Source organism: Corapipo altera, unplaced genomic scaffold, assembly GCF_003945725.1.
Source record: "Corapipo altera isolate COAL_440 unplaced genomic scaffold, ASM394572v1 0, whole genome shotgun sequence".
In the NCBI taxonomy this organism is placed as follows: domain Eukaryota; kingdom Metazoa; phylum Chordata; class Aves; order Passeriformes; family Pipridae; genus Corapipo; species Corapipo altera.
The window spans coordinates 75681317-75708042 of NW_020884872.1; the positions used below are offsets into that span (position 1 = coordinate 75681317).

Below are 26726 nucleotides of genomic sequence, written 5' to 3' on the forward strand. Positions count from 1 at the left end.
CTTATTATCTTCTGTTATTCATTAATATTGCAGTAGGATCTATAATTTTGTTCCTGGTAGAGACTCTGTGGTAGAGGTAATCTGAACCTGATCTGTGAATATACCTTCTCTGAATATCCCTTTACTATGTCTTTTCTCCCTAGAATTCTACATTTTGGCCTACAGTTTCTTGTTTTTTTACTTCTCCAAAGTAAACTTAGGTTTATTTTACTTCCTTCCCCAATGTGCTTCATCTAGGTCTGTTGACCAACATATATTACATCTTAAACCAAAAGTGCGGTGTTGTCTGGGTCCCATGGCCTCTAGCTGTATGAAGAACACTTCTACACATTTATTATTTCCAGGAAAAATCCAAAATTTTTTTTAAGACTCTCCACTGATTTGCTCTAGCCTGATACACATACCTTGGGTGGGATCCAGGCTGCGCTAGGAGCTTACACTGAATTTGTTGTGGAGACACTTGTACCATTTCTTTAGCAATTCTTGGAGCAGAACTACTCATACATAAAAATGCCAAGACTGAAGAACCAGCACCTCCAATATCAAGAAATCTGTATAGCATAGTGTTTTTTTTCTCCCTGTCATTTTGATAAGCAGATGACTGAAACTATCCAAGGTAAAAAATCAAATATGGCATGAAAGTATTGCAGCACTGGGATTTCATTTAAGTGAAAAATTTAAAATATTCCTCTGAGTGCTCTTTACATTTGCTTTAGCTGTAAGTTTTGACTGTTTAGGGTATTAATGGTACATAATTTTAAAGTTGTGTAGAGTGGTCAAAGCAGAAAATGGAGAAGTACTTTCCCAAGTAATTTAAAAAGTTAATCTTTGCAGTCAAGATTTGCTAAGTCTTGATTTAGGCAAGATGTCATGGGATTTGTTTGTAATCCCCCAAAATATTTATAAAGCCTCATTTTATATATATATGTGTGTGAGTATTCTGTGAGTTATGAAGCTTAGTGAATCTACTACCACTTGGGTTTGGGTCCCATGATCCCCATAATTTCCTTTTCATTCATTGTCTCACTTCTTACTATGTCCTCTGTCTCCTTGCGTCTCCTTCAGTTCTTCCAGTTTATGTCTACAGACTCCATCCCTTTCAAATATCATTTAGGTGAGAGGTGAGACATATTCAGTATGTGTAGGTTTCTACTATTAAGATCCTGTAAGATACCACTTATCCTGAAGACTGTCTTCACATCAAATTTGGTATTTTCAGAGTTTCCTTTGACATTTAACTAAAATACAGCAATGAATGAGCAAACACAAAACCTACAAATCATTCAACCTTGTTTCTGGTGATGTGCTAGTTGTGTTTGTTATTTGTATTTAGAAACAGGTGCACTCAGAAAAACTTAGTATTGGAGGGAAAGACTGTTTCCTTCAGAAAGTGGCTTAGTACTGTTCATTTGATAAGAAAAACTGTTGACATATTTTCACAGAATGTGAATATGAGTTGCAGAGTCATGGTCTAGTTATTTCACAAAAGATGATTTAATGGTAGTTGTAATAGGAGAGGAGGAGCAGAAATGAGAGGGAAAGATATATGATAATATATGATATAAAAAATTGGGCACGTATTTAAAGATAGATGAAGTTATGTAGAAATAATATTGAAATACCTAGCCATTAAATTGAAATGGAATATAGTAATATGCTGTTCTCACTGCTGTCACACATCTACATTTTAATATCTGTGCTGCCTGAGATTGTGTATGACTGCTCTCAGGAGATGCACCTGATGATTGCATCTACTGCAGATGCTATATGAGGGGAGGAATTGCTGCTGCTTACATCCTTTATGCTTTTCTCAGTAGAAGATACTACAAAGAGCTAAGGTATTTTTTCTCACTTGTTTATATATATTTGCAATTTTTCTTTGTATTCTTTCAGCTCATGGAAAAAACTGACAGAGACTACTACACTCTGGATGACATGTTTGTTTCCAAAGCAGCCAAAAGAGCATGTAGTGGGGAAGAGGAAGAAATACAAAGAAGAAAAGCAATACAGGAGCACCAGCAGCTTGCTGCACGCATGGAAAAGTGCCCATATTGTTTTGATAGCAGTGCACTTTCTAAACATCTTATTATTGCAATTGGCACCAAGGTAAGAAAATAGCAATTAACAAAATGTAGAAATAAAAAAGAAATTATGTTAGAGGGCTTAAAATTAAGAATGAAATTGCTTCTATGGAATTATTAGTGGTTCTGTATCTTATTTTCCTTGCCCTTCCAGTTGCTTCCACAAATTTGTCAAGGATGAGGGAGAAAAAGATATAAATCTCTCATGAATTTTAAAGCTAATCTTTGATATCAGAACTTGTGGAAGACAGGAGCAATAATGAAAGATCTCAGTGCGGAGATTAGACTGCAGATGGATTTGTGGAAGACTAAATCACACTTTACTGGAGGAAATTTGAACTGGTCAAGAATTGTATCTTGATATCAAAGAAAATTAAGTGCAGAATTCCATTTTTAAGCTTAAAATCCTTTGAAATAGACAGAAGTTTGGCTTGGAAACCTTCCTGTTTCTGTAAGTGCTTTTAAAAGTTGCATGAATATTTGTATTTATAACATCTGAAATGCCTCAGTATAGCCTTTTCTGTCATTTTTTTCTCCAAAGTTTCCATTTATTATTGATGTTTTTATTTGATCGGCAACTCTTTATAGGCCAAGGAATTAAATGCACAGATGTGTGTTATGTACATTGTGTTTTTTGTTTTTAATAGAGACTATAAATTCATACAGATCTATATGTATATGTGTGTATATAATCTGTGTTTATATATATGTTTATATATCTAATAGGTAGGTAAGTGTAGAGAGTGTCCTGGTTTTGCCTGGGATGGTTAGTTTTCTTCCCAATAGCTGGTACAGTGCTGCGGTTTGGATTTAGGATGAGTATAATATTGGTAACACACTAATGTTTTGAGTTGTTGTTAAGTAGTGGTCAGGGATTCTTCAGCTTCTCATACTGTCCTGCCACTGAGAAGGCTGGAGGGGCACAAGAAGTTGAGAGGGGACACAGCTGGGACAGGTGACCAAAACTGACCAAAGGAATATTCTTTATCATATGACACCATGTTCAGTGTATAAACTAGAGGGAAAGCTGACCAGGGGCCACTGCTTGGAAAATGGCTGGGAATCGGTTGGTAGGTGGTGAGCAATTGCACTGTGCATCACTTGCTTTCTAGGTTGTTGTTATTGTTGTTGTTATTTTGATTATGCAATTTCCTGTCCTTTTAAACTGTCTTTATCTCAACCCAAAAATTTAATTTTTTTTTCTGAGTCTCTCCCCTGTCCTACTGGGGGCAGGGAGTGAGTGAACAGTTAGATGATGCAGCCAGGGTAAACCATGACACAGAGTATGCATTTCATATATATATATATGAAATACTTTATTGAAAATGCAGGCTGATATTTATCTATATTAAAAAATATTGGAATTGCTTAAACAGTGTGCTTTCATAATAGTTATGATACCACTTGGTTTATAAAGCTGTTATTACTGCCTTGTTGGTGGAACTACTGTTTGGATAATACTAATTCATTTAAGCTACTGGTGGATAATGGGATCTTTCAAAAAACACTAGAATTACTAATACCTTGCTGTGATTAGTAGATAATGGCTTCTCTTGGTTTGAATTTAGCAAATGATGAATTTCTTAGCTTCAGCAATGGAAGGTTTTTAACCTAAAAACGGGCACCTCAGTTTTTCTTTGCTTTTCGTAGGTGTACTTGTCTCTACCAAGCAACCAGTCCCTTACTGAAGGTCACTGCCTGATAGCCCCTCTACAGCACCATACTGCAGCCACTCTTTTGGATGAAGACATCTGGGAAGAAATCCAGGTCTGCTGAGAAACTGTCTCCTGTCTTCTGACAGTTCTATAAAACAATTTTTTTTAAAATAATAATATACTTGTCATAAGTACCTATTTTCATAATTTGCAGTCTGGCAGCTATTCTCTGATTCCACTAAGGGGCAGAACATTCTCACATTATGGATGAAAATTAGTGGTCAAATATTAAAAGAGAAGCAGGGTAAATGCCAAGGAAAATTTCCGATTCATAAGCTCTAGAAGAAATTTCTTGGAATGTTACAAAACATGCATCGTTGGAGGTCTTTGAAAAGGAACATCTTTTGGGGATGAATTAGGTACAACTCATTCCTTACAGAAAGTGGAATAACTGGCTTCACAGGATTTTCTCGGGAGTGCCAAGTAAAAGCAAGGATTGTCAGAGCAGGCAAATCACTTAAAATTAAATACAAGGTGAAAATATATTGTTTATATATCCTCAGATTTTTAAGCTAATGTGGGGTTTGGGTGGATATCAATTGAAAGAGAACGATCTTACTCTTAAAATCAGTGTTATTATCCAGTTTTCTACCTTCCTTGAAAAGAATTATTAGAATAAAGTGACAAGCATGATGACCTGTGCTTTCCAATTGTCTTATGAAGACATTTTGAAGATTTGGAGTTCTGTTTTTTTTGGAGATGGAAAATCAAGGAAGGGATATAACAAGCTTCTGCCTAAGAGATTCACTGTGTTTGTCAATCCCCCACTGCCTGCCATCAGGATTATTACAAGGGGAAAACAACTTGCAACCTCCTATATTGAAATATTGGAGACTATTTCAGACTAGAGAATAGCTTCATTGTTACAGTTGCTGAGATTTAAAACTGGCATGATTCATAAGTTTGAAATAATTTAAGTAATGTTGGTCTTACCTCAAGCCTGGCAGGTAGATTCTCTTTCTTTCCAAATCTGCTCCCCACATTGATTCTCTTGGCTGATTGTAATTTTTATACAGTTTTCCTAGTAAATTATGCTCCCCTTCAACCCCCTCTTCAACCCAGAGGTAGGAAAACGAGTTCTGTTGTGTATGACAGAAAGGCCTAAGAAAGTTGGATAAGAAGCAAATAAATGCAAAAAAAAAAGGATCAGGAGAAACAAAAGAGCATGGGGGAAAGTGATAAATATGTTTACCCTAGAACTTCTCTTTATTTTAACGTCTTAACTAAATAATTATAATTTTTCTAAATTTGTATGAGAAGGAAAATAGGATAAAGGAAAGATAAACAAATGCAGTTCCTGTATTTAACACTAGACTTTTACTTGCTAGAAAAGGCAACTAGTTGCTAAATCGTTATCCTTTGACCCAGTGAATGTATTCATAAACAGCTTAAACATTTCTTTGCAATAAAGTACTTTGGAAGGTGATGGACACAGATGAGTTTTTTTTTTCCCCAGCTTCTATGTAATTCAGTAGGAGGAGTCTGGAAGGCTTTAGCAAAAGTATTAGCAGACAGTCAGTGACTAAATTTTCTAATGCCAAAGATTTATTTCATATTGCTGTTGAAGGGAAAAAAATTATCACACTTCAAATATTCAAAAAATGTTGGATGGAGCACATGTTTTAGCTAACTATTTTTGCTGAGATTTTTTTTAAGATATGTTGGAGTAAAGCAAAAAAGGGTTCCTTTTACACTGTATGCCTTCAAGCACTTGAGTTTAACATATTGTGTAGTTTAGACTGATGTACTCACTTGCAAAGTAAATGTGCATGTAATACTTTTAATATGAAAAGATATAAATCTTTACACATTCTGTATTGACTGAACTGTTGCATGTATTAATGGCATGTGCATCCGAGCATAAACCAAGCCTTCTTATTTACCCTTATGAATGGTTTTCTCCTTTCCAGTGCAAATTATCCTTGGTGGTTTGACCTGCTCAAAATTTGGAGGAAAAATGCATTTAAAAACAAGAAAATGCAGTTGGGGAAATATTAGCTAACATCTGCTGATATTCTAGGCTTTTGGTGGATTTATATTTCAGTTGATACTGCAGGGTAGCAACAGTAAGTGATAGTCTTTCCCAACCTTTGGTTTAGTGTTTCCCTTACCTCACCACAGTTGCTTGTCTCACTGTATTTCAGAAGGTCTGGGGGTCAGAGTGAAGAGGAGAAGGCCACAAGCTATTAATTCAGAGTAGCCTGTTGCTCTGTGCTGTAAAGTTCCCTATCAGCCATGGAACACTGGGCAGTATTTTCTAACTCTGTTTCATCAGCTGTGTTAGGGGAATGATGGTAGTGTTTTCCTGTCACAGTATGGAGCAGCTCAGTAGTGAGGAAAGATTCAGGACACTAGACCTGCTTTGAAGTGCTTAAATACCTAGTTAAGATATATATTTGACCAAATTTCTTAGCCTTTTAGTTTGATTCATACTGTGCAAGATGGCAAGGGAGCGGAGAGAAGAGAGCTCAATTTCTAGACCTGTTTCATTGAAAACGTGATAGTGATTTGTTTTCCCTCTGTTTTACTTCAGTACATGCTGATGTTGGTGAATATATGTTTTTGCTTATGCTAGTTTGATTCATCAGCTCTCCATTTACATTAGGATAGGGATGGGATTAACCTTTAGATGGGATTAATCCTTTAGATGAGAATAACCTTTTAATGGTGTTGTTTGTCTTTCTGAGCATTGTTAATTGAAAAAGAAAACAATGCAAAAAGGACAACCTATGAATTATGTGAGTCGTAGACCTATCGTACCTCTGGTCTATGAGGCTCCTACAGTTTCTGTGGTTTCTTGGCTTAAACTGTGGAAATGGTATAAGGGAACATGTATAATAAAAAAATCCTCATCTTTAAAAGTAGTTTTCAAGATCTTGAGAAACTTTCAGAAACATTCACCCTGTCAGAAAGTCAGATCTTTTGTGCATTTGAAAATAAGTCTAAATGACTCTCAGAAATCATCCTTTGTGCTTTACAGTTTAGTTCAGCATCTACACTGTAAACTACAGAATGATGCTCTTGCACATCTTGGATGCAAATACCAACTGTCAAGAGTCCTGGAGCAGCAAAAGCAAGTTGCTCTTCAGGAAGGCAAGTCAAGGGTGGATGATGGGCAAAGCAGGTGGGGAGGTCATCTCACTGACAAGGCACAGTCTCATGGTACCCAGACCAAGAGAAGAGAGCAGTTCCCATGATGGTAGACAGGATCAGACATGGCCCAGGGGTGGCCAGACAAGTCTACAGTGATGACTTAAGTTGAAGGGGAAGTCAGGGCCAAGAACTGAAGGGGACAAAAACCAGTTCTCAACAAAAGGAAACTTGATAAATCTGAATCACAAACCTTAGAAAACAAGGGCTGACAAAAACCTCGTGATCTGAAGGAGCTGGACCCTTCTCACAAGATCTGTTAAAGTTCTACCTCATGGATCAAGCCTGGCTCCAGCAGAAGTCAGAAAAGACTTTTGAGATGATTGTATCAAACCATGTCTAAACCCCTGTAATCCCTCTATCCCCCATGTAATCCTACTAGAAGAAAAATTAACTATTTAGAAATTGCAGTAAAAACTTGTGTAATTCCATAATTAACATAACTTGTCCCCTTCATTAACATGTCCAACCTCAGATGCCTTTAAAATCATGTTCTCGTGTTCAATAAATTATTCCAGTTCCCCCATACTGGGATCGTGTCTAGCTTTTTTTTTTCAGAGCGCCACTAAGAACTGCCAGGTATCTGGCTGGGCACAGGCATCTCTGAAACTTGCTCAGGCAAGGAACAAAAGCGAGGACCTGAACTTAACTGCAGCTTCTGAATGACAGAGGCCAGGCCCACACTTCTCACCACATGCCAACATGCCAGATGTATTAAGTATTGCATTTGTTTTACTTACATGCAATGAAGATGGTGATTACAGCCATGGCTTTCTTTTGAGGCAATGTTAATGTTTTACTTGAAGATCAAGCATACCTAGTAAAAATATCTTCCTTTTTTTTTTTTTATATTAAACTGTATAATTGGAAAGAGTAGTGAAAGGATAATGGTAACTATAGTCAGTACAAGCCAAGACATCACCTTCTTAGAAATCGCAAACTTGGGACCTACTTTTAAAGCTATGTTGTTTTATGGAGTGCTACAGTTATGAAGATTAACATAGTTTTAATTTATATTTGTGCCATAGGAAATATAGTTTATATTAAATTGCTGAATAATACAGAATTTTCCTTGTATGATTGTTACAGTTTTCCATTTTATTGTGAGTTTATTACAAATATAATACATTAGTTAAATAATATAATGTGTCTGAAAGCTTTGAAAAGTTAATTTAAATTGCACATTTTTTTTCTTTAAACAGATGTTCCGAAATGCATTGGTGAAAATGTTTGAAGCTAAGGACTTGGACTGTGTGTTCCTAGAAACAAACATGAGTATGAAGAAACGATATCATATGGTATATGAATGCATTCCTCTTCCAAAAGAAGTAGGAGATATGGCTCCAATCTACTTTAAGGTACACAAAAATAGTTTTTTCTTAAGTCATTTGAATGTATGTATCATAAGTCACCTATTTCTGGAAAACATTTTTATATTCCAGTGCTATTTTTGAAAAGATGTGTTCTTTGATCCTACTTCTTGATCCATTCTTTGATCATATTCCTTGATCTTAAAACAAGACCTGTGAGGTAATTCAGTTTTTCAAGTAGTCAGTGGAAGATCTGTATGTGACTGAGCACTTGTCGCAAGTCTGACTGCACTGACAAATTGTAGTCTCTTGAATTGCTTTAAGGATTGCAATACTTCTCACTTAAGTCCTGTGGTCTAAACTTAAAACACCATATATGTGCCTTGGCAAGCATAAAATGGGAAAATAATGTCAACTGTTTTAAGAAATACCAATGTATATATTGTTTCATCCCCATTTTATTTCAGTAAGTCCAAATTTTACACGTCTTAGGTCTCTGATGAATGGTAAGACAACATGACAGATACTTCTATCGCCAACTTTTCTGGTTTCTTTCTCTTGACTCTGTAAGGAAAGGTACATTGAAGCTTTTGTCTGGAATTGAGGCCTTTAAGCAACTGGATCACGATTCACCCTTTATCAGTAATTTTTTTATTTGTTCTTTGAAATATTAGTTTTGCTTTCTGGAAATAATGTGATTGTTTTTTGATGAAGTAGAGAAGCAGTATGATGAAGAACAATGCAGTAACTTTTATAACATCTGAAACTTTCCACCTGTTAGATATGACTACTATGCTTCAGGTTCTTGTAAAACTTGTGTTTTGTCTGAATACTCAAGGAAGGAGGGAGTACAAGATTTAATGCAATGTTGTTTGCCTAAAACTTGTCTTTCAGAAGTTTCTACCATGAAAGTACACAGCAAATGAAATTGAAAAGACACCTACACTACACAATACCCAGTTCTGTACTATGGAGAATACAGAGTCAGCTTTAAAGGTTTTTAAGGGCAGTCAGCCTTCTAAGCTGGATTCTCCTCTTAGTGTTTAAAAAAAAACAAACAGGTTAATATAGTATAATGAATTCATAAGAGGGTTTGTATGGGATGAGTAAAAACAGAATGTGACTTTGTAGTTGAAACTTGTTAGAGATGATTTGTGTAAAGCAAAAGTTAAATCTCAAAAAAAAAGAAATAGTGGAAGTGAATAGAGTGAGTCTGAAGATATATGATGTCTTTGTAAAGTAAGTAAGTTGTGGAAATCAGAAAAGTTACCAAAAAGAAAGTTACTTTTTTAAGAAGTAATTGTTACTTGCTGTACAATGTACTTCACTACAGTTAGTTCTTTGCTTGCTGCATGTAGGACTATTTTCACATTTAGATAAAATGATTTTACAGAAAGCTATAATGGAGTCTGATGAAGAGTGGTCTATGAACAAGAAGTTAATTGATCTTTCTTCAAAAGACATTCGGAAATCTGTAAGTAATGTAATGTATTAAACACTGAATTTCTCAGCAAATTCTTCTAATTTTTTTTCATTACTAACTGTTTCAAAGAGAGAAGAAAGGGAACACAATTGGATTAGTGCATGAGAAGATGGCATAGGTATGGTGAGAATTAACAGTCTGACTGAACTCCTAACTGACATTAGGGAAAAGATTCTCATTTATTTCAACAGTTGGTGGACTGAGCTGCAAGCATTTTTTGAGAACAAAGCTGACACTTTGAGGACGTGTACCAGTATGTTTCTAGATTAACTTTAAGAATTAAGGTAGATCAAAGATTTGCAAATTACTTTCCTGGAGAAATTATGATATTTCTTTTTCATTGCCCTACAACAGCCATTTGCGTTGCTATGTTTGTGAAGTGAAAATATAAATAGCATTATGATTCTTTCTTTCTAAAACAAGGGAACAGTGCTCTTTCTATCTCCTGGATACTGAGCTGAAACCTCTTTGTATAAACAAATGTTAAAGGAGCAATGCTGGATTCGTTAGGTTCAAAGATTGTTCTATCTTTTTAATATTGAAGTGGAAGATGTGTGTTATATAGACTTTACCACAAGTAGTTTACTACTATGTAGTAATAACACTCAATTTTTAATAGTGTCTTTTGGTAAATATAGCACCTTTTCACTAAAAGAAGATCGTAGTTTAGGAGAGAGGAGATGAGTTTTAACAACAAGACATGAAGCCACATACTACAAAAAGGGAGATGGAGTGCAGAAGAGCAAGGGATGCAATTAATTTGCAACAAGGGTTTAGGAAAGACTATAAACTTAAGGTGGATGTAAACAGAAGACAAAATAAGTATGTTTGGGATATCTTCTGCTCATTGTTGTTTCAGAACAGGAAAAACCAACATCTATCACCAAAAAGTGAAGTATAATTTTCTTGACACATTGTAAGGCATTAGGACACCAGAGTTCTTGAAGAATCTTCCTAACCATACATTTTTGTGACTATTATATACTTGTTTGAAGGTAGGCCAGTTTTCAGATTAAGTCAGGATGATTCTTTAAATTAATAAAATGTGTCTGAGTGTAAATTGTTACACAGTTGTGAGATTTTAATATTATTTTAGGGTAATGGAAATTCAGAAAGATTGGAGAGTATAGCTTAGAGACAGAGCTGAGTTTTGGGAAGTTGGAGAGTCGTACTGAGAGAGGGTGGTACCTGGAAGGAGGGTCAGACACGGCTGAGACATCACCTAATGGGTGGATTGTGTGCCAAACCTGTGTCCAGAGGTAGAGCTGGAGCATCCAGCCCTTGCACAGCATCGAGGCTTTCTCTGCTTCTCCTTCTGCTCCTTGCAGCAAGGGTGCTGAGGGTAGCAGTGGGCTGGGAGGGTACACAACAGGAGAGTTGACCCAGCAGTCAGCACTGTTCAGCAATAGCCGAAACACTGGCATGCTGTCAACACTGGTTTAGGCACCAGTCTGAAACTCAGCACTATATGGGCTGCTGTGATGCAAATTCACTCCATCCCAGTCAGACCTGATGCTTTGCTAGACACAAATAAGATAAAGCTGACCTTTTTCTTAAGGTCTCACCTGCCGACCCATTTTTCCTTATTTAATAATTTTTTTTAGTCCATTTAAAATGTTTTATGTTTCTTGCTATGCTACATTGCTCCTCTGTATTAAATCTTAATTATTTTGAGTCAATTTTTAAGCAATATATGGAACATGCCTCATGAAAATTGTGTAGCTATTTGGATTGTAGCAGAGAAAATGCTTATGAATTGGAGGCTTTGTAAATCTTATCAGTACAGGAACATCCTCAACAATTAAAAGAGTGGAAAATAAGTTATTACAGTGAAACAGCAAAAATTACTTGCAATACTGTAGCAATAAATGGATCCACTTCTCTCTGTCAGGCTGAAAGGTCTATGTTGTGGCAGGATATCCAGCTTCTTCTCTGTAGTCTGACTGAATTACTAACTTATCTGATTTGGCAAGTTATTGATAACTTCCAGTCATGTAGATGGGGTTTCTCGTGATGTATTTTCCATAAAGGTGTTTCCCCTTCTCCCTGAGTGTCAGTGTTTTCACTGGGTAAATATTTGCTGTTACCACTCAACACCTTACCTTTGATAAATGCAACTTGCTAGTGGTTGTCCTAAAGTTTCTGCTAAACCCATGTAGTCCAGAGATGTGGAGTCAGGAAGGCATTTGCTCTGTGTGCCCACTGCTGCCTGGTCCATCCCCAGTGTCTTACCTGGTGCAGCACAGTGGCCTCTGGAGGTTCTGCCACCCACTAGTCATCTCTTCTGTGTCTTTTTATCTAGTTGCTGTGTGTTCTTCTTTCCCCTTACCTGTTTGCTTTACTGTTTCTCTCTTGCATTTTTATGCTGCATGTAGTTGGTTTGAGAGGTGGTTTAAAATAAAATGTTATTATATCAACTGCAAAACCATGTTGAAATTCATTCAGTTGTGGGGAGGTTGACTAAATGCCAACACTTTGTTAAACATCTGAAAATGTGGTTTTGCACATACAGGTTCCTAAAGGATTACCATACTTTTCTGTGGACTTTGGCCTTCAAGGAGGATTTGCTCATGTGATTGAAGATCAACACAATTTCCCTCATTACTTTGGGAAGGTATTGTTACGTAAAAGATTAATTTACCAATTATACTTTGTTTTGGAAAATTTAAGTAATTAAAACCGATGCTGTCAGAACAGTTATTTTGATATACCCTATCTCAGTTTATTGTCTGTCTTTTCTTGATGAGTCATTGTAACTTGGCTTGTTGAATAAAGGATCAGTTGATTTTTTCATTAGCTCATACTCAGATTGTGGTTCTAGATTTGTGTTTCTTTTGAATTAGTAGGAAGTGTTGCTATTTGACATTATAGATATTTAATCTTACAGGTGGAAAATACTTGCATCTATTTAAGAGTTTTTATGGCTGTAGTATTGACATATAGGTGCACTGATTCCTGCTTGTATAAATTAGGGTGCATACCCATACAGATTCACAGACAACTGCCATGAAAATCCTCATGTGGTTAGATTACTCCCCATGGTATACAGTGTACTGTTTATACAGGAAGAGCTGTAATATGGGAAGAGTCAGTGTGACAAAAACACTAAGAGTGACTGGGGAGAAATATAACACCAGAAACAGCAAAGTAGGCAACTTTCTTTTTCTGAACTTACCTTAGTCACAAAGGTACTGATACATTAACAATCTTGCAATGTTAGGATGTTTAAGCAGTAAATCGGTATGCTGTGCTTAAAAGAATTTGCTGAGGCAACCATCTAACAGCTGCAGTTCTATTTTTTAAATTGTCTTATTTTTTAAATTGGTATATTTTTCAGAATTTCAAGTTTTAATTAGCACTTTAAGAAAACTGACAATCTTGTAGTTTGAAAATACATATTTCTTTACTTTATTGTAAAATAGCGTTAATTAATATGGTAATTTTGCATTTACCATTATCTGTCTTTCTTCTACTTGCAAAGGAAATTATTGGTGGCATGCTGGACTTGGAACCGCGGCTCTGGAGAAAAGGAATCAGACAGAACTTTGAAGAACAGAGGAAGAAGGTGTTGCAGTTCGCACAGTGGTGGAAACCATATGACTTTACCAAAAAGAAAGAATGAGAACAACCCTGCAGTCAAGAACTATATAAGCCATAAATGACCTTAATGGATACTTTGTATGTTAAGAATAACACCAATGTGTTATGTATTGCTAATAGATTTTAAAACATAGGATAATGTTTAATTGCTGATTATCTGTTTCTGGTTTGGACACTGTGGATCACATGAACCTGCAAGCTTGACAAACCAGAATTGTACAGTGGGTTTAGTTTTTCCTTTTTCAGCTGAGACAAAAGAATAATATCCATGTGGCCATTGGAGTTCTTAAAAATGTAACTTTTACTTTTGCAGTTTTTACAATCTTTGAGACAACTGATATTTTTTTATATTGTATTTAGCCAGTGCTGAATTATCATGGTGACCTTCTGTAGAAAATGGTGTACATTTTAAGAACATTTTGATTAAAACAAATACATTGTTGTGGAAGAAAACTGTACAGAAAATGATTTTCTGATTCTGAGTCCTTGTGGTCTTTAAGTTGCAGTCATAGCAGTAACATAAACATCACAAAGGATGTGATTGATAAACCTGCTGCTGCCTCTCTGCATGAGAATTATGGCAATTTTTTGTATGTTTTTTCAAACACAAAGGATGATGAGACAGTCCATAGCTGGTGCTAAATGACAACTTTAATGGTAACAGTTACTTTTGATAACAATTAAAAAAACCAAAAAACAAATGAGAAGGGTGGAAGAATCTTAAGGGAAAACACTCTGCACTGACCAGCAAAGAAAACCATCATAGGGATCATCCCAGGTGACTCTTCTCTCCCTAGGCATCCCATCTAGTGCTACAGATGGTTTGCAATAGTAGTTTGCCATAGTAGTTTTCATCAGGACCTGCTCAAACTCCCTGCTGGTTTTCCTGCTTGTGATGCTGTTAGTGCTGATTGGAGCACACTCTGATGAGAGGCAAGAGTTGCACTTTAATTGATTGTTAAGCATGGATGTCACTAGGAAATGCCTGTCTACTAGTTAAAGGACCACTGTCCACTGTTTTATTTGCTGGGTTTTGTTTTTTTCTTTTGTGTAAATTTTATGAAATGGGGTAGGGAAGTATGAGGGGGAAAAAGAATGATTCTTGCATGACTGTCCACCATTTTCCATGGGAACCCTGACATAGCACACTTGGGCTTTGCAGGTGCAGAGTTGGGAGAACAAGGAGAGCAGGAGACAAGGACAGAAGGTCATAGATAGAAATATTGCTACGGCGTCCTCGCAGTGCACCAGGGAAAGGGTGCAGACTTGTGAACAAAAGGCTGCAGTGCTATGGGGAAAGGCTTCAACCAGCAGATGGAAGGCCCTTGGCATAGGAGAGCTTAAAGCATTGTGCAAGTGTCTCAACATGCTTCCTATTCTTTTCCTACTGAACTATTGCTCTCTACAGCTCTCTTAACTATTGTGAGATTGTGAGCTGCTCAGATTAATAAATGAATCACTGAATGTTAAAGGGTTGAATAAGTGTTCATTTCTAGTGGTGGTCTTTTGCAGCTTTCCTGAAGAGCTTGTACTTGCCCTGTTCCCTCACCTGCCACCGCATTTTGGCAAGTAAGTCTGGTAGAGATAGAAATCTGCTGTGTTGTGAATTATTTTCTGGAGGATCTTTGTAAATTGGTGTCAACTGCAAGAAAAATAACTTAAAAATAAGCTTTCATGATAATTTTAGTGATTTAATGTTTATTTATATTGTGTCCACCAGGAACCCATGGACAAAAGGGACAGTTCTAACTGTTCTCCAGTAAGTTTTGATATTCCTTAGGCTACTGGGGAGATTGCATAGTAAATAGGATGTGAAACAGCAGCTGCTGGTAGTTGCTTAGAATGTGATAATGCTGAACCAGTCTTTGGCATGACTTAGGCATGACTAAAAATAGTTTTCTCTGAAAGTGTATATTGTCTTCAGTCTCGTCTGCCCCCCAGGAGGATAGCTGGAAAAAGCAGAGGTGACTGTTTTTAAGGCCACAGAAAAGTCTTTATCCAATGCTGTGCTGGAAATGCAATTTTTCTGATATCACTTCTCTGAGAATTTGTGTTCCTCAAGGGAAGCACTGTGTTTCACAAAGGATATCTAACTTGTACGTAGGAAAGTCCTGTGACTCATAGTCTGTGCATATTATTCTGGTTTCAGCAAAACTACGGGTTTTCTTTGGACAGAAAGGACTCTGAAATACAGAATAAGGGTAACTGAAGCTAGTGATATGGGAAAATGTTTTTACCCTATTAGAAGTTTTCAGAATGAGAGAATGTGCTTACCACATACACTGAGAATAGTATCTTCTTGTAATTGGTCACAGACCAGACATGCATATTTTTAGGGTAAACTGTTCCTCTTCATAATTATCTCTAAATATTCATGAGGCCATGACAGTGAACACAGCTTGTTAGGGCATTTGTGAAAGGTCTGGTATGCTTAGACTTCAGTTCTTACTCTTATAAATATTAAAATATTTTAAATAAATCTCCTTCATCCAGAAGAACACCCACTACCTAAATTCTTTGGCACTAAGAGGTGGAAAATGTAAATTCAGGTGTCTTCAGGGAGAACAGGGATTGGAAGCTGGATTTCTACATTGTTGTAAACATGCATCCATATACTCTTCTGTGTAATCAGGGAAGAAAAGGATCTTCTCCCTTCAAGCAAATCTGTGTGTGTGATTTAACAGGTGTTAGAACATATCCGTGTCCTGCCCTGTCTTACAGGGAGATCATGTAATATGTGCTGCTACTCTTCTGCATAGTGCCTGGCATAAAATGCGATGTTTCCCTGGTATCAAGTCAGCTTTTTCCAACTCTGGGGACTCCCCTCCTTTGCATTCCCTGGCTATGCTGAAGGAATTGTGTCCTCTCAGTTTCATTCCAGGTCTTTCAGCAGTTTCAGGGAAGGGTACTGCTGTTTGGTCAAGCACTGGTTGAGGCCTGTGCAGGAACTTACTCTCCAGAGTCTTTATTCAATTATGTTTGTCACAAAATTCTCTAAGAGAGAACTAGAATGGATGCTGTAATTAGGCAGGTCTCCCTCAAGCCTTGATACCCTGAGGATTTGCTGCCTAGTCTGTCTTGGGGTAAAACAGCTAAACAGGATCCATTGAGATGTTCACTTTCTTTGATTTTTCTCAGGCTGTTCTGTTCAACCTGGGTACTCTCCAGGCCCATGTAGTTGTAGAAAAGTTGCCTGAAGCATGTCTCTTCTTGTTCAGGAGCCACATTTGGAAGGTATTATTTTTGCTCAAATTGAAAGAAGGCACTGTGAATTTGTACCGCACCATTAGCTACAAAATGAAGTGCAAAAGCTGCCGTGGTGTCATTTTTCTTATCCATAGCCAGTGTTACTTGATGTCAGGGTGATTGCCTGAAGTCATCTGTGGATGTAAACTGAAGTAATGAAAAATGAGATTGTTGTAAGCTGGGTGAACTCAGTGGAGCTAAAGCGGAAAGCAAGACCTTCTGCTGATTATTGGTGTTTTTCCAAGTAGGTAGTTCTCATTTAAGCCCATATTCCACTTGCTTTTCACTTCTCTTTATGTGTTTCCTTTTGGAGTAAGGCTGTGAGATGCTGCGTTTAGTGCAGTTTTAGTGTAACAGTGGTGGATTGTTGCTGTGTACATGTTAAAAGACCTGGAAGAGAACAATGTGGATTTTTGTTGCTTTGCTAGAAAAACAATATAGCAACATTCAATCTTAGGTCTGTTTGGGCTGATTTTTTTTTATTTCAGTTGGTTCATGAACCCAAAGAGTGGGTTATTCTCAGAGTCATAATCAAATGTTAGTGAGATTTTACATACTGAGTTAAACCAACTTGTTTTAAATTTTGTATGAGTTCTGAATGGAAAGCAACATGTTAAAATTAATAGTAACTCTCATGGCAGAAGTTCACCAATCTCTTGAAATCTTTGAAAGAAGAAAAATTTTGATGAGTCCCTTGAGAATTCTGTCTTTGGTTGAAATTTCTTGAGCATTTCCTGTTTTATGCATTTGTTTTTTTATCATTACAGCATGTTTTCTCTTCCTAATCCCAACTGGACTGTGGATGAAAATTGATGTAGAGGCTGCTATACTCAAAGTGTAGCTGTTTTTGAAACAAGATCCTTAATATCCTATCTAAAAGTACCATTTTCAATTCTCACAAATCAAGGCAAGCTTATCCAATAAGAAGAAACAGACATTAGAAATCCAGTCTTGCAAACATCATAATTCTCATGTGCACATTGATGCATCTGTATGGTAATATTACTTTTCTAGATGTTGCACTTGTTTATATTGTTAAAAGTGAGAAGGGAAGATAACATACTTCAAGGAAGTCATGCTGCTACACCCTTTACAGGGAAGTTGGTGTAAATTTTACCCCCCAAGTTAAGAACCACTGGAAGTTAGTTCTAAATGAATATTTAAGATTTTCTTGGGATCCGGATTTCGAAACTAATAATAGAATCCCAGGATTGTCCCAGGGAAATCTTTGGCAAAGAGTTATCTGTCATTGTCAAAGTTGATGCATTTGACATGCTATCCTCCTTGGTGATTAATCTTGCACAACTGCCCTACTATCTCTTTTTATTCTGAGACTTATAAAAATCTGTGAAGTGCTAGAACTATATTTTAAAAGGAATGCATAATTGCAGGACATCTTTACCTGCAAGGATCCTTACCATCCCTGGTGTCTTGGCTCCTATGTATGACCTAAGCACTACACACAGAGAGCCCAGAGGCACATCATGCAACACAAAACGACTGCGTTGGTTACATTAGAGAAAGCAGAGTCTGAGCTCGTGATGTGTGAGTCGTTGTAAAAAGTTCATTTCTCAGTGCCCAGGCTTCATGTGCCCTTGCACATGTAGTCTGAGGACGGCTGGCAGTCTGAAATGGCTCTGATGAGCCTGCTTTAAGTTCTATATTAGAACTGAAAATGCATCAATTCATTATTTTTAAATGTCTAGCTTTTGTAAAGCAAGTGCCCTAGAGCATACATGCAGTAAACCCAATTTTATCAAAAACCCACAAGTGTAATTAACCTTTTAGAATAAAGTTGAAGCCATTCTTCATGGACCACTGTCTTTGAGGGTAATATTTTTATTATTCTTTGTTTTGTGATTTCTGGCCATTGATGCACAAGTCTTGGTCACCCACCAGGCTGGAATGAGAGATAGGTACAGTTTGGTTTTGGGATCAGGCAAAATGACTTTTCAAAGTCTCTCCCAGCTTTTTCTGCTGTGATTTTAAGATCTTATTTAATTCTGATATTTTATGTGAAAATGTCTTGGACCAGCAATTGTAAGACAAGATATGAGCAGCTAACAACTGGTAAGTATTTAATGGAGCATAAATACATAGTTACCACTGTACAGCTTCCCCATTACTATTGTCACAGGTTTGCAGGGCTTCAATTGGGAATGCCAGCAGATCTCTGATGTCTCTCTCCGGGTTTGTGTTGTATAGTTTGAAAGCATTTCAGTTCTTCCAGCTCTTCCAGTGTTCTGCCTTTTAGTGCAGAACAACTCTGTTTGACCACAGTTCAATAGGTCTGAGAACTTGCCTGCGAGGTTGAAAACAATGACTAACAGTCCTAGTGGCTTTATGGATGATGGCATATCCAACTGGGACTGAGTATGTAGGCTTTTAGTTTAGAGTTAATGTGGGCAAATGGAATCAGAAATGGTGACCTTATACTCTTTCCATCAGTTTCTCTTCTTTCCTGGCTGCTATTGCAGGACTTAGATCTGCAAAATTAAGCAGCAATGCTGTACTGTGGCATCTAGAAACTGTGCACATCCTGCAGTATTTGTGTTCATTGGCTAAACTGTTTCCCTGCTATCACTTTTATTATTGCTGATGGACTTGCTTCAACTTCTGATCCTGTTATTCTTGCTGTGGATGTGGGTGCTGTGGGCATCTCAAGTAGCGAATGCAATAGGAAGGGTGGCTTTAGTAGAGACAGAAACTAATATCATCTGGAAAAGGTGAGATGGAGATGAACTCCAGTATTATACTCTGGTTTTCCATGGGGGAAAAATGGACTGAAAATCAGACATTGCTGTGATACTATTCCTATTCAGGTCGTCTGCCTGGCTGTGCCCCCTCCCAACCTTTTGCACATTTTCAGCACTAGGGGGGCAGAAGGAGAAACAGGGAACTGCTCAGCAAAGTCTGAAACCTTTGTGTCCTATCAGCATTGTTTTGGTCACAGATCTAAATCACAGAACCATACAAGCTTTACCCTTTGCTATTGGCAGATAGCAAGAGGGCTGCCACCCAGCAGGAGTTTTGAGTGACTTAGTTGAAATTATGTGCCATGAGTTCATTTATCGACAATTTGGTTGAACTTAAAAGTATATACTACTGGCCATTCCTGGGAACTCTGAGGAAAATGTTGTCTATAATTAAAACATATATTCAGGATTTTAAAAGCCTTAAACAACTTAATATGCTTTAGAAGGTAGAGTAGACAGAGAATTTGGCTATTATCTCTTTTTACAAACAGCACATGAGATCATCATCAATAAAAGTGGGGAACTGGTGGGCAGAAATCTCTTGATGTTGAAGTGTAGTCTTCTGTGGGAAGCTTTTAGGTTATTTTCTCTTTAAAGCAAAAATATTTTGGCTAGTATTAGAACAGAAACAGATGATAGGGAATTCATCTCACATCTGTGTGAGTAGTTCTTGACTCTCTCTATAGCTTTCTGGAAAACTGTGGATAAATAGCATTTTATATTTTCTACCAAATACGAAACCTTTTAAAAACTTTGTTATAACTGAAAAAAAAAAAAACTTTCTCCAAGGAAATCTTAATCCTCAGGACTTTGATCTTCACAGCTCTTTGCAAACATTAATTTTGTATGTCTGAAAGCTTTGACAAACACAGCTCGCTCTGCCAGCTGCGAATCTACTGTCCCTTTGGATCAAGTGAATTTGCCGTCATGCCTCTGCACATGCCCTGCCCCAACCCAGCACTTGGGATTTGGGTTGCTTAGAGCACCTAGAAAGTCCTCTTAGATCCCAGCTCCTTGTGCACTCCTGAGATCCCATTCACTTCAGTTGAACACATCATCCCTCAGTGTTTTTTGTCTATGAACGCTATTTTAAATGATTTATGACTGCACAGTCTTGTATTTTTAGCTTCTGTGCAAAGCTTCCAAATCAAATCTTGATGGGAACTGCTGTCTGAGATAATTTTGTTGTCTTTCCACTAATGAAAAACAAGTAGTGTCTTGCAGTTAAACAGTATGATTGTCTTCCTTAGTATATTTTTTATACAAAACAAACAGGAATACAGGTAGATGAGAACCGTAATATGATTCTAGTGTATTAAATAATTAAAAAAGATCAGTGAGTCCCTGTCAGACAAAACAGCAGTGCTAGAAAGCTTGGATTGTCTTTAAATGATGGGAAGTGAGGACATGCAAGAGGGTTTTGAGCTGCGTGGTGCAGCTGACACAACAGAAGGACAGAATGCCATCCAGAGGGGCTGGACAAACTTGAGAAGTGGACTCATGAGAAGCTCATGAAGTTCAAGAAGTCCAAGTGCAAGGTGCTGCATATGGGTGAGGGCAATCCCAGACATGAACATAGGCTGGGGCAATAAGTCACTGAGAGCAACCCTTTGGAGAAGGACTCGGAGTGCTGGTGGATGAGAGACTGGACACGGCCCAGCAATGTGCACTTGCAGCCCAGAAAGCCAATCACATCCTAGACTGCATCAAAACTGTGTGCCCAGCAGGTCAAGGAAGGGGATTCTGCCCCTATACTGCACTCTTGTGAGACCCCACCTAGAGTGCTATGTCCAGATCTGGGGTCCTCAGCACAGGAAGGACATGGACCTGTTAAAGTGGCTCCGGAGGAGGCCATGAAGATGATCAGAGGGGTGGAGCACTTCTCCTATGAAGACAAGCTGAGAGAGCTGTTGTTCAGCCTGTAGAAGGCTCCAGGGAGATGTTATAGCATATTCCAGTACCTAAAGGGGGCCTATGAGATAGCTGAAGAGGGATTTTATACAAGAGCATGTAGTGACAGGATAAGGACGGATGGCTTCAAACTGAAAGAGAGTTCAGATTATTAGGACAAAATTCTTTACTGTAAGGGTGGTGAGGCACTGGTACAGGTTTCCCAGGGAAGTTTTGAATGCCCCATCCGTGGAAGTGTTCAAAGCTAGGTTTGATGGGGCCTCGGGCAATATGGTCTAGTGGGTGGTATCCCTGCTCATGGTAAAGGGATTGGAACTAGATGATCTTTAAGGTTGCTTCCAACCCAAACCATTCTATGATTCCGATTCACCATTTTCTTGCTCTGGGTTCAAAGAAGAATTGCACAGCATGTGAATGTGCTGTACCATGAGGATGCTCACTTTTTCCATCCATCTTCAAGCCTTTTATCACACTTCGTTTCTGTGAATTGCTGCGATTTAAGCATTAATATTTCTTTTTAAGGTATCAGAGATGTCAAAACATAGGATAGTGATAAGGATTCCATCTAAACTAAAAGGAAGGGGCTAATTTGCAAGGTATTTGGCCGTCTGGTGGCAGAACTGGACCTTATTTATGCTGGAGGCCAGATATCATTGGCAACATTGCCTTCCCACTGGTATCTGCCACCTTCATCTGCAATGGCTCTGCAGGGAAAAGCACAAAAGGCAGAAACAGAATGAAATTGTAAGGAGTCACATTTGCATCCAAGGAGATTCAAGGCTCTGAAAAAACCAATTTTTTCCTTTGAAAAAAAAATTGGAAGTTCTGGAATCAAGGTGCTGAAGGATGAACAAAGTTGCAAATACATGACCTGTTTCAACTCACACAGGTAGCAATAGCAGTAGTTGCAGCATCCTTCATTTTTTTAGTGAATGTTATACCAGCATATCTGAATGTCTGTGACATCTTCTCCAGCCAGTTATGGAGTGTCTGAGGTGCAGTAGCATACCCTGCTCTGGGCTCCACAGCTCTGGGATCCAGAGCTTTAGAGAACTGGCTGAAGAGCATTTTTGGGGAATTGCACAGGTGGGGTGATTCTGTTTTGGAGCAATGGAGTGCATTAAGTCACCCTCAGAGTCCCTCATTGACCTGTGTTTTCTAGGAAATTTACACACCTCTTTGCTTGACAGTTCAGTTATTTTGTCACAGGAGTGTAGGATTAGGAAAGGGATATTTTTGTCACTGATTCCAGGGGACCAATCTGCAAGTATTGGTCTTGACTGTACGTATTACAAACCAATTACACAGCAAGTCTAAACAAAAAGTGATTTGCAGAGATTCAGAAAAACTATAAACAATTACAATTTTGCAGGAAAAAAAGCAAGAGAAAATAAAAATGTGAGGTTTTTTTGTTTCAGAATGGATGCTGCTTGGGAATAGAGCATGAGTCATGATACAAAGAGGCAAGAAGTCAGGCAACTGCTAGCCATGAATGTGGGTGAAAAAAAGCATCTGCACAGGTTTCCAGTGTCACTTACAAATGCAGAACATCCTATCTTTATATAACCTTGTTCTGGTGTTTCACAGGAAAGTAAAGAATCCAGGAATCAGTTTTACACAAAAGGAGACCAAATTCAGTGTGATTGCTTTGGAAAAAACAATTGTCAGCAATGTAAAACATCCAGAAATTAATTTCTTCTAACTGGAAAATTCTACCTTAAGGTCCCCTGCAAAAAGGACAGTGCTATTAACAAGTATTTTGCTAATAACAATACAAATTCTCCTAATAAATGCTTTTGTTAAAAGAAATTTTTGTTTCTCTGCTGCTCATATAATTTCTTTTGCGTTTATCATCAGGTGATTCCTCAGTTCTGATGCTCCCAGTCCTGTGGTGTTTCACACACGTAGCTGGATTGTTCAGGGCAATAAAATTGTGATGTTTCATTTCCTTAAATTAACCTATACACTACATTACTTGGGTTACTCCTCTTTGTGCAACTTCTGGTTGATGTGTTTTAGAAAATTTCTGGCTATGTAGGTTTCATTGCATGTCTTTGTTGTTGTTTTTCTTATTTTCCCCCTGTAACATGTTGTCTGCAGTGTGTCTGCAAATATGAGGGTGCCAATAAGAGTGCCTCTCCTGTGTGGTGTCATGCTTAGCTTCTCAGGTAAATTGGCACTGCCTGATCCTGGGCATTTCTCAGAGACCCGTACTGTTCCCTTTCCTAAAAGACGGGGTCTTGGGGACAGGATCTGTTTATTAGAGATGGGGTTATTGATTGTTATTGTGCAAGATGACAGATCTTGGGGAATAATCTAAAAACTATCACTCACCTTCTCAGGGAGCATGTTTCACATCTGGATCAGCTTATTAAGGACAATTACTGATGAACCCCCAGTATGGTGACACAGCAGCCAATTATTTTTTGCACTGGGTTCTCACTTCTTTGATGACTGACAGCAGGACCTTTTAAAACTGCAGGCCTGACAACTTTGTGTTAAATCTATTATTTCAGTTTAGTCTTTAACAGCATGTCTAAACCCCAACCTGAATCCCCAAATATAATCACATTACAGACCAATTATTCTCCTTGCTGAGTCACTTTGTCAGTTTGACAGCATGCCTAGCAGAAAATTTCAATTCCTTTCAATTCTTTGATTAAAGAAATGAATTAATTCAGAGTTTTATTTTGTCTGGAGATGTGAAAGTCTGACTTTCCACTGATTCATAGTCACCATTTCAAGCTGGAGAGTTCTCTTTTGTGGTAAACATAGTGAGCAGTCACAGTTCTGGGCAAAATACTTCTTATTGCCATGCTGGGGCACAGATCCCTGGTCTCCCTATATTTGAAGGCCAACTCCCAGCTTATTGCTTGCATTGGCCAGAGGTTAGACTGTATTTCACTCTAGCAGCCATGAGTGGCCAATGCTACAAGCAGTCGTGAAGAGGGAGTTGATCCTTACGTAGTACATTTTCCCGATGGATTATTATTTAAAACAAATATACAAAGAATGCAAAGATGTGTAGACAGAGTTGGGAGCTAGGAAAGAATATTTTAGACTTGAAGTTATCAAATATTCATAGTGTTTGACCTTCTGAAGGTTTGGTTGCTTAGAAAAGTTGAGTATCTGCAGCCTGCAGTGAAGACAGAACTGTTAACAAAATAGTACTGTCATAGTCTCTGATGTATTTTTCAAGTCATTATAATGGGAAAGGAACAGGATTAGCATTGGCATTTTGAAACTGTTTCTCAAATACAACAAATGCATTATGATTTAGAATCTATGAATATTGCATTGTTATCAGCATGCTACAGACTGAATTGGCTGTTGTGCTGACTCTTGCCTAGTCACATAATTAGGTGACATGTGTCATAAGGAGTTAAACAAATGAACAAACAAACAAACAAATAAACAAAAAAATCAGAGGAAAGCTCATACTTTTTACTCCCATTTTGCTAATGAGGAACAACCCACAGGGAGAGTAGAGCTGGGGGGGCTTCCACTTAACACTGTGCAGTCCCTCCTGTGCAGATGTGGTCAACACAGGGAAATAATTAAGGGATGATAATCCACTCAAAATTAAGTAAAATTATTGGAGATCTATGTAAGGACATAATAGGAATGTGTAGGGATAAAATTAGAAGGGCTAAGACGTGAAGTGGGTTTAATGACTTGTAGGGTCATAAAAAGACAAGGGGAGAACCTTCTGCACCTGTGCTAAGAGGAAGGCAATGAAACCATGGCATCATTGCTGTGTTAGGAAGAACATCAAATAATGGTGCAAACGAGATATGAAGTAATTTTGGCTTCTAACTTTATAAAAAAGAATAATTTTGACCAGACTCTAAACACAATTAAGTTTTCAAAGGAGAAAATTATTGTCATGAATAAGAAAAGAAGAGATAGAACAAAATGTTCAATAACTTACACGCATGTCAATCTCTGAAAAATCAACAAGAAACTATCTGGATGCTGTAGAATATTTGTGGGAAATGTGAAAATACTATTACTGCAAGACAATAAATACTTACAGATACATTCAAGTATAGTATGTATAAAATTGCCTCGACCTGTTGCCCATAATTTTGTTCCTGCTTTCAAAGACCTTTAAAAAAATCAAATAAAGCAATCAAACTTTCAAAGAGAATTCATTTTTTTATGTTCTCTTCATGGGAATCTTCACTTGCTCAAAAAGATGCCTTTCCCTCTAAGCAAAGCTTACAGTAATTCTACTTTGGGTTTTCTGTCATTATGCAGTCCAAAAAAAATTCATCTGTGAAAAAGTTCTTTCAGATGTAGCTTTACTGCCAAGAAAGAGAGTATAATTTTCACTATCCTTTTGAGGATTTGCACAGCAGAAAGGTTGTTTTGAAGTGCAAAAAGCCTGCTCTTTGTGCTGGGTAATTTTGCACCCTCCTGTGACTGTGAGGCTCCTTTTTTAGTCCCAAATTCCCGAAAGTAGATAAAACACATTGCTGCAAGAAGCAAAATGTTCAGACTCAGAAAGCTGTCTGTGTGCTCTCTTCTTATAATCAAGTAATCCACGGCTGTTTCCAAAAGGATGTATTCCAATAACTTTGCAATTTTATGAACATTTTTGTCCTTCTTTCCACTGTACTCTACCACTGTTGGGGGAAAAAAAAAAAATCTAACCTGTGACATTTCAGTTTATGCTTAATAACTACCATAGGCAGGGAGGAGTCCTGCAGCATTTTCTTGTCGCCTTTGACAAGTTTTGTAGTATCACAGAAAAATGATCCTTGGGAATTAAAAAACCCAAGCTGTGGTTCTGTGTCTGCATGTCCAAACATCTCTCTTCCTTCTGTTCGGACAAGCTCTCTGAGAGGAGAAACTGCTTTGGTGCTGACACAACTTATGTATTCTTTCCAAGGCAGGCATCAGCAAGAGGTAGTGAAATTCTGAGTACCTCAGTGGTTGCCTATGTTTGTTCCCAACTAAATCACAGAACTGCTTGATATTTTGTCCATATGTGGAAAGAAATATCTTTCAAATGTCCATCAGCATCCTCTGGAAGAGAACCTGATATGCGATTGTGGATTGTAGATGTATTTCAAGCAAGACCCCTTATATCTCTCTTGAATTCAGTTTTTACATTGACCAATTTGCCTTTCCCCCTCTGAGAAGCCATCAAAGTCAGTGTTACCTGTGCCGACAAGTAATTCTCAGCCTTTGATTCTTCTATAACAATCATAATTTGCTTGGAAATTAATTCTGCAGTTTCACTAAGAAATGTATCAAAAAGTGTAGGCTTTTCACTACTCAGTGGTGACATACAAGGACTAGAACATATCCCACCTTAATTTTAAGGGGTTGATTTAGCACCAGTATGGGAAAGACATCTAAACTCCTTTTACAGTCAGTATAGTGAGAGGAACTGAAAGTGATTCAGTCTACTGAGTGTGGGCGGTGGTTTTTGGATAAGTCAGTGGACTCCAAGGTATGTCCTGCCT

The 26726-nt window shown here is 37.7% G+C and overlaps 1 protein-coding gene across 1 annotated transcript in view; it reads left to right on the plus strand.

The window, feature by feature from the left end:
• Nucleotides 1-14810, plus strand: part of CWF19L2 (CWF19 like cell cycle control factor 2) — a 71277-nt gene extending 56467 nt beyond the window's left edge. The window contains exons 13-18 of the mRNA XM_027663159.1: nt 1894-2106; nt 3732-3848; nt 8149-8304; nt 9650-9730; nt 12252-12353; nt 13221-14810. Of these exons, the coding sequence (XP_027518960.1) occupies nt 1894-2106; nt 3732-3848; nt 8149-8304; nt 9650-9730; nt 12252-12353; nt 13221-13361 (810 nt within the window). The 3' untranslated portion in view covers nt 13362-14810. The remainder of the gene's footprint in view (nt 1-1893; nt 2107-3731; nt 3849-8148; nt 8305-9649; nt 9731-12251; nt 12354-13220) is intronic.
• The last annotated feature ends 11916 nt before the right edge of the window (nt 14811-26726 follow it).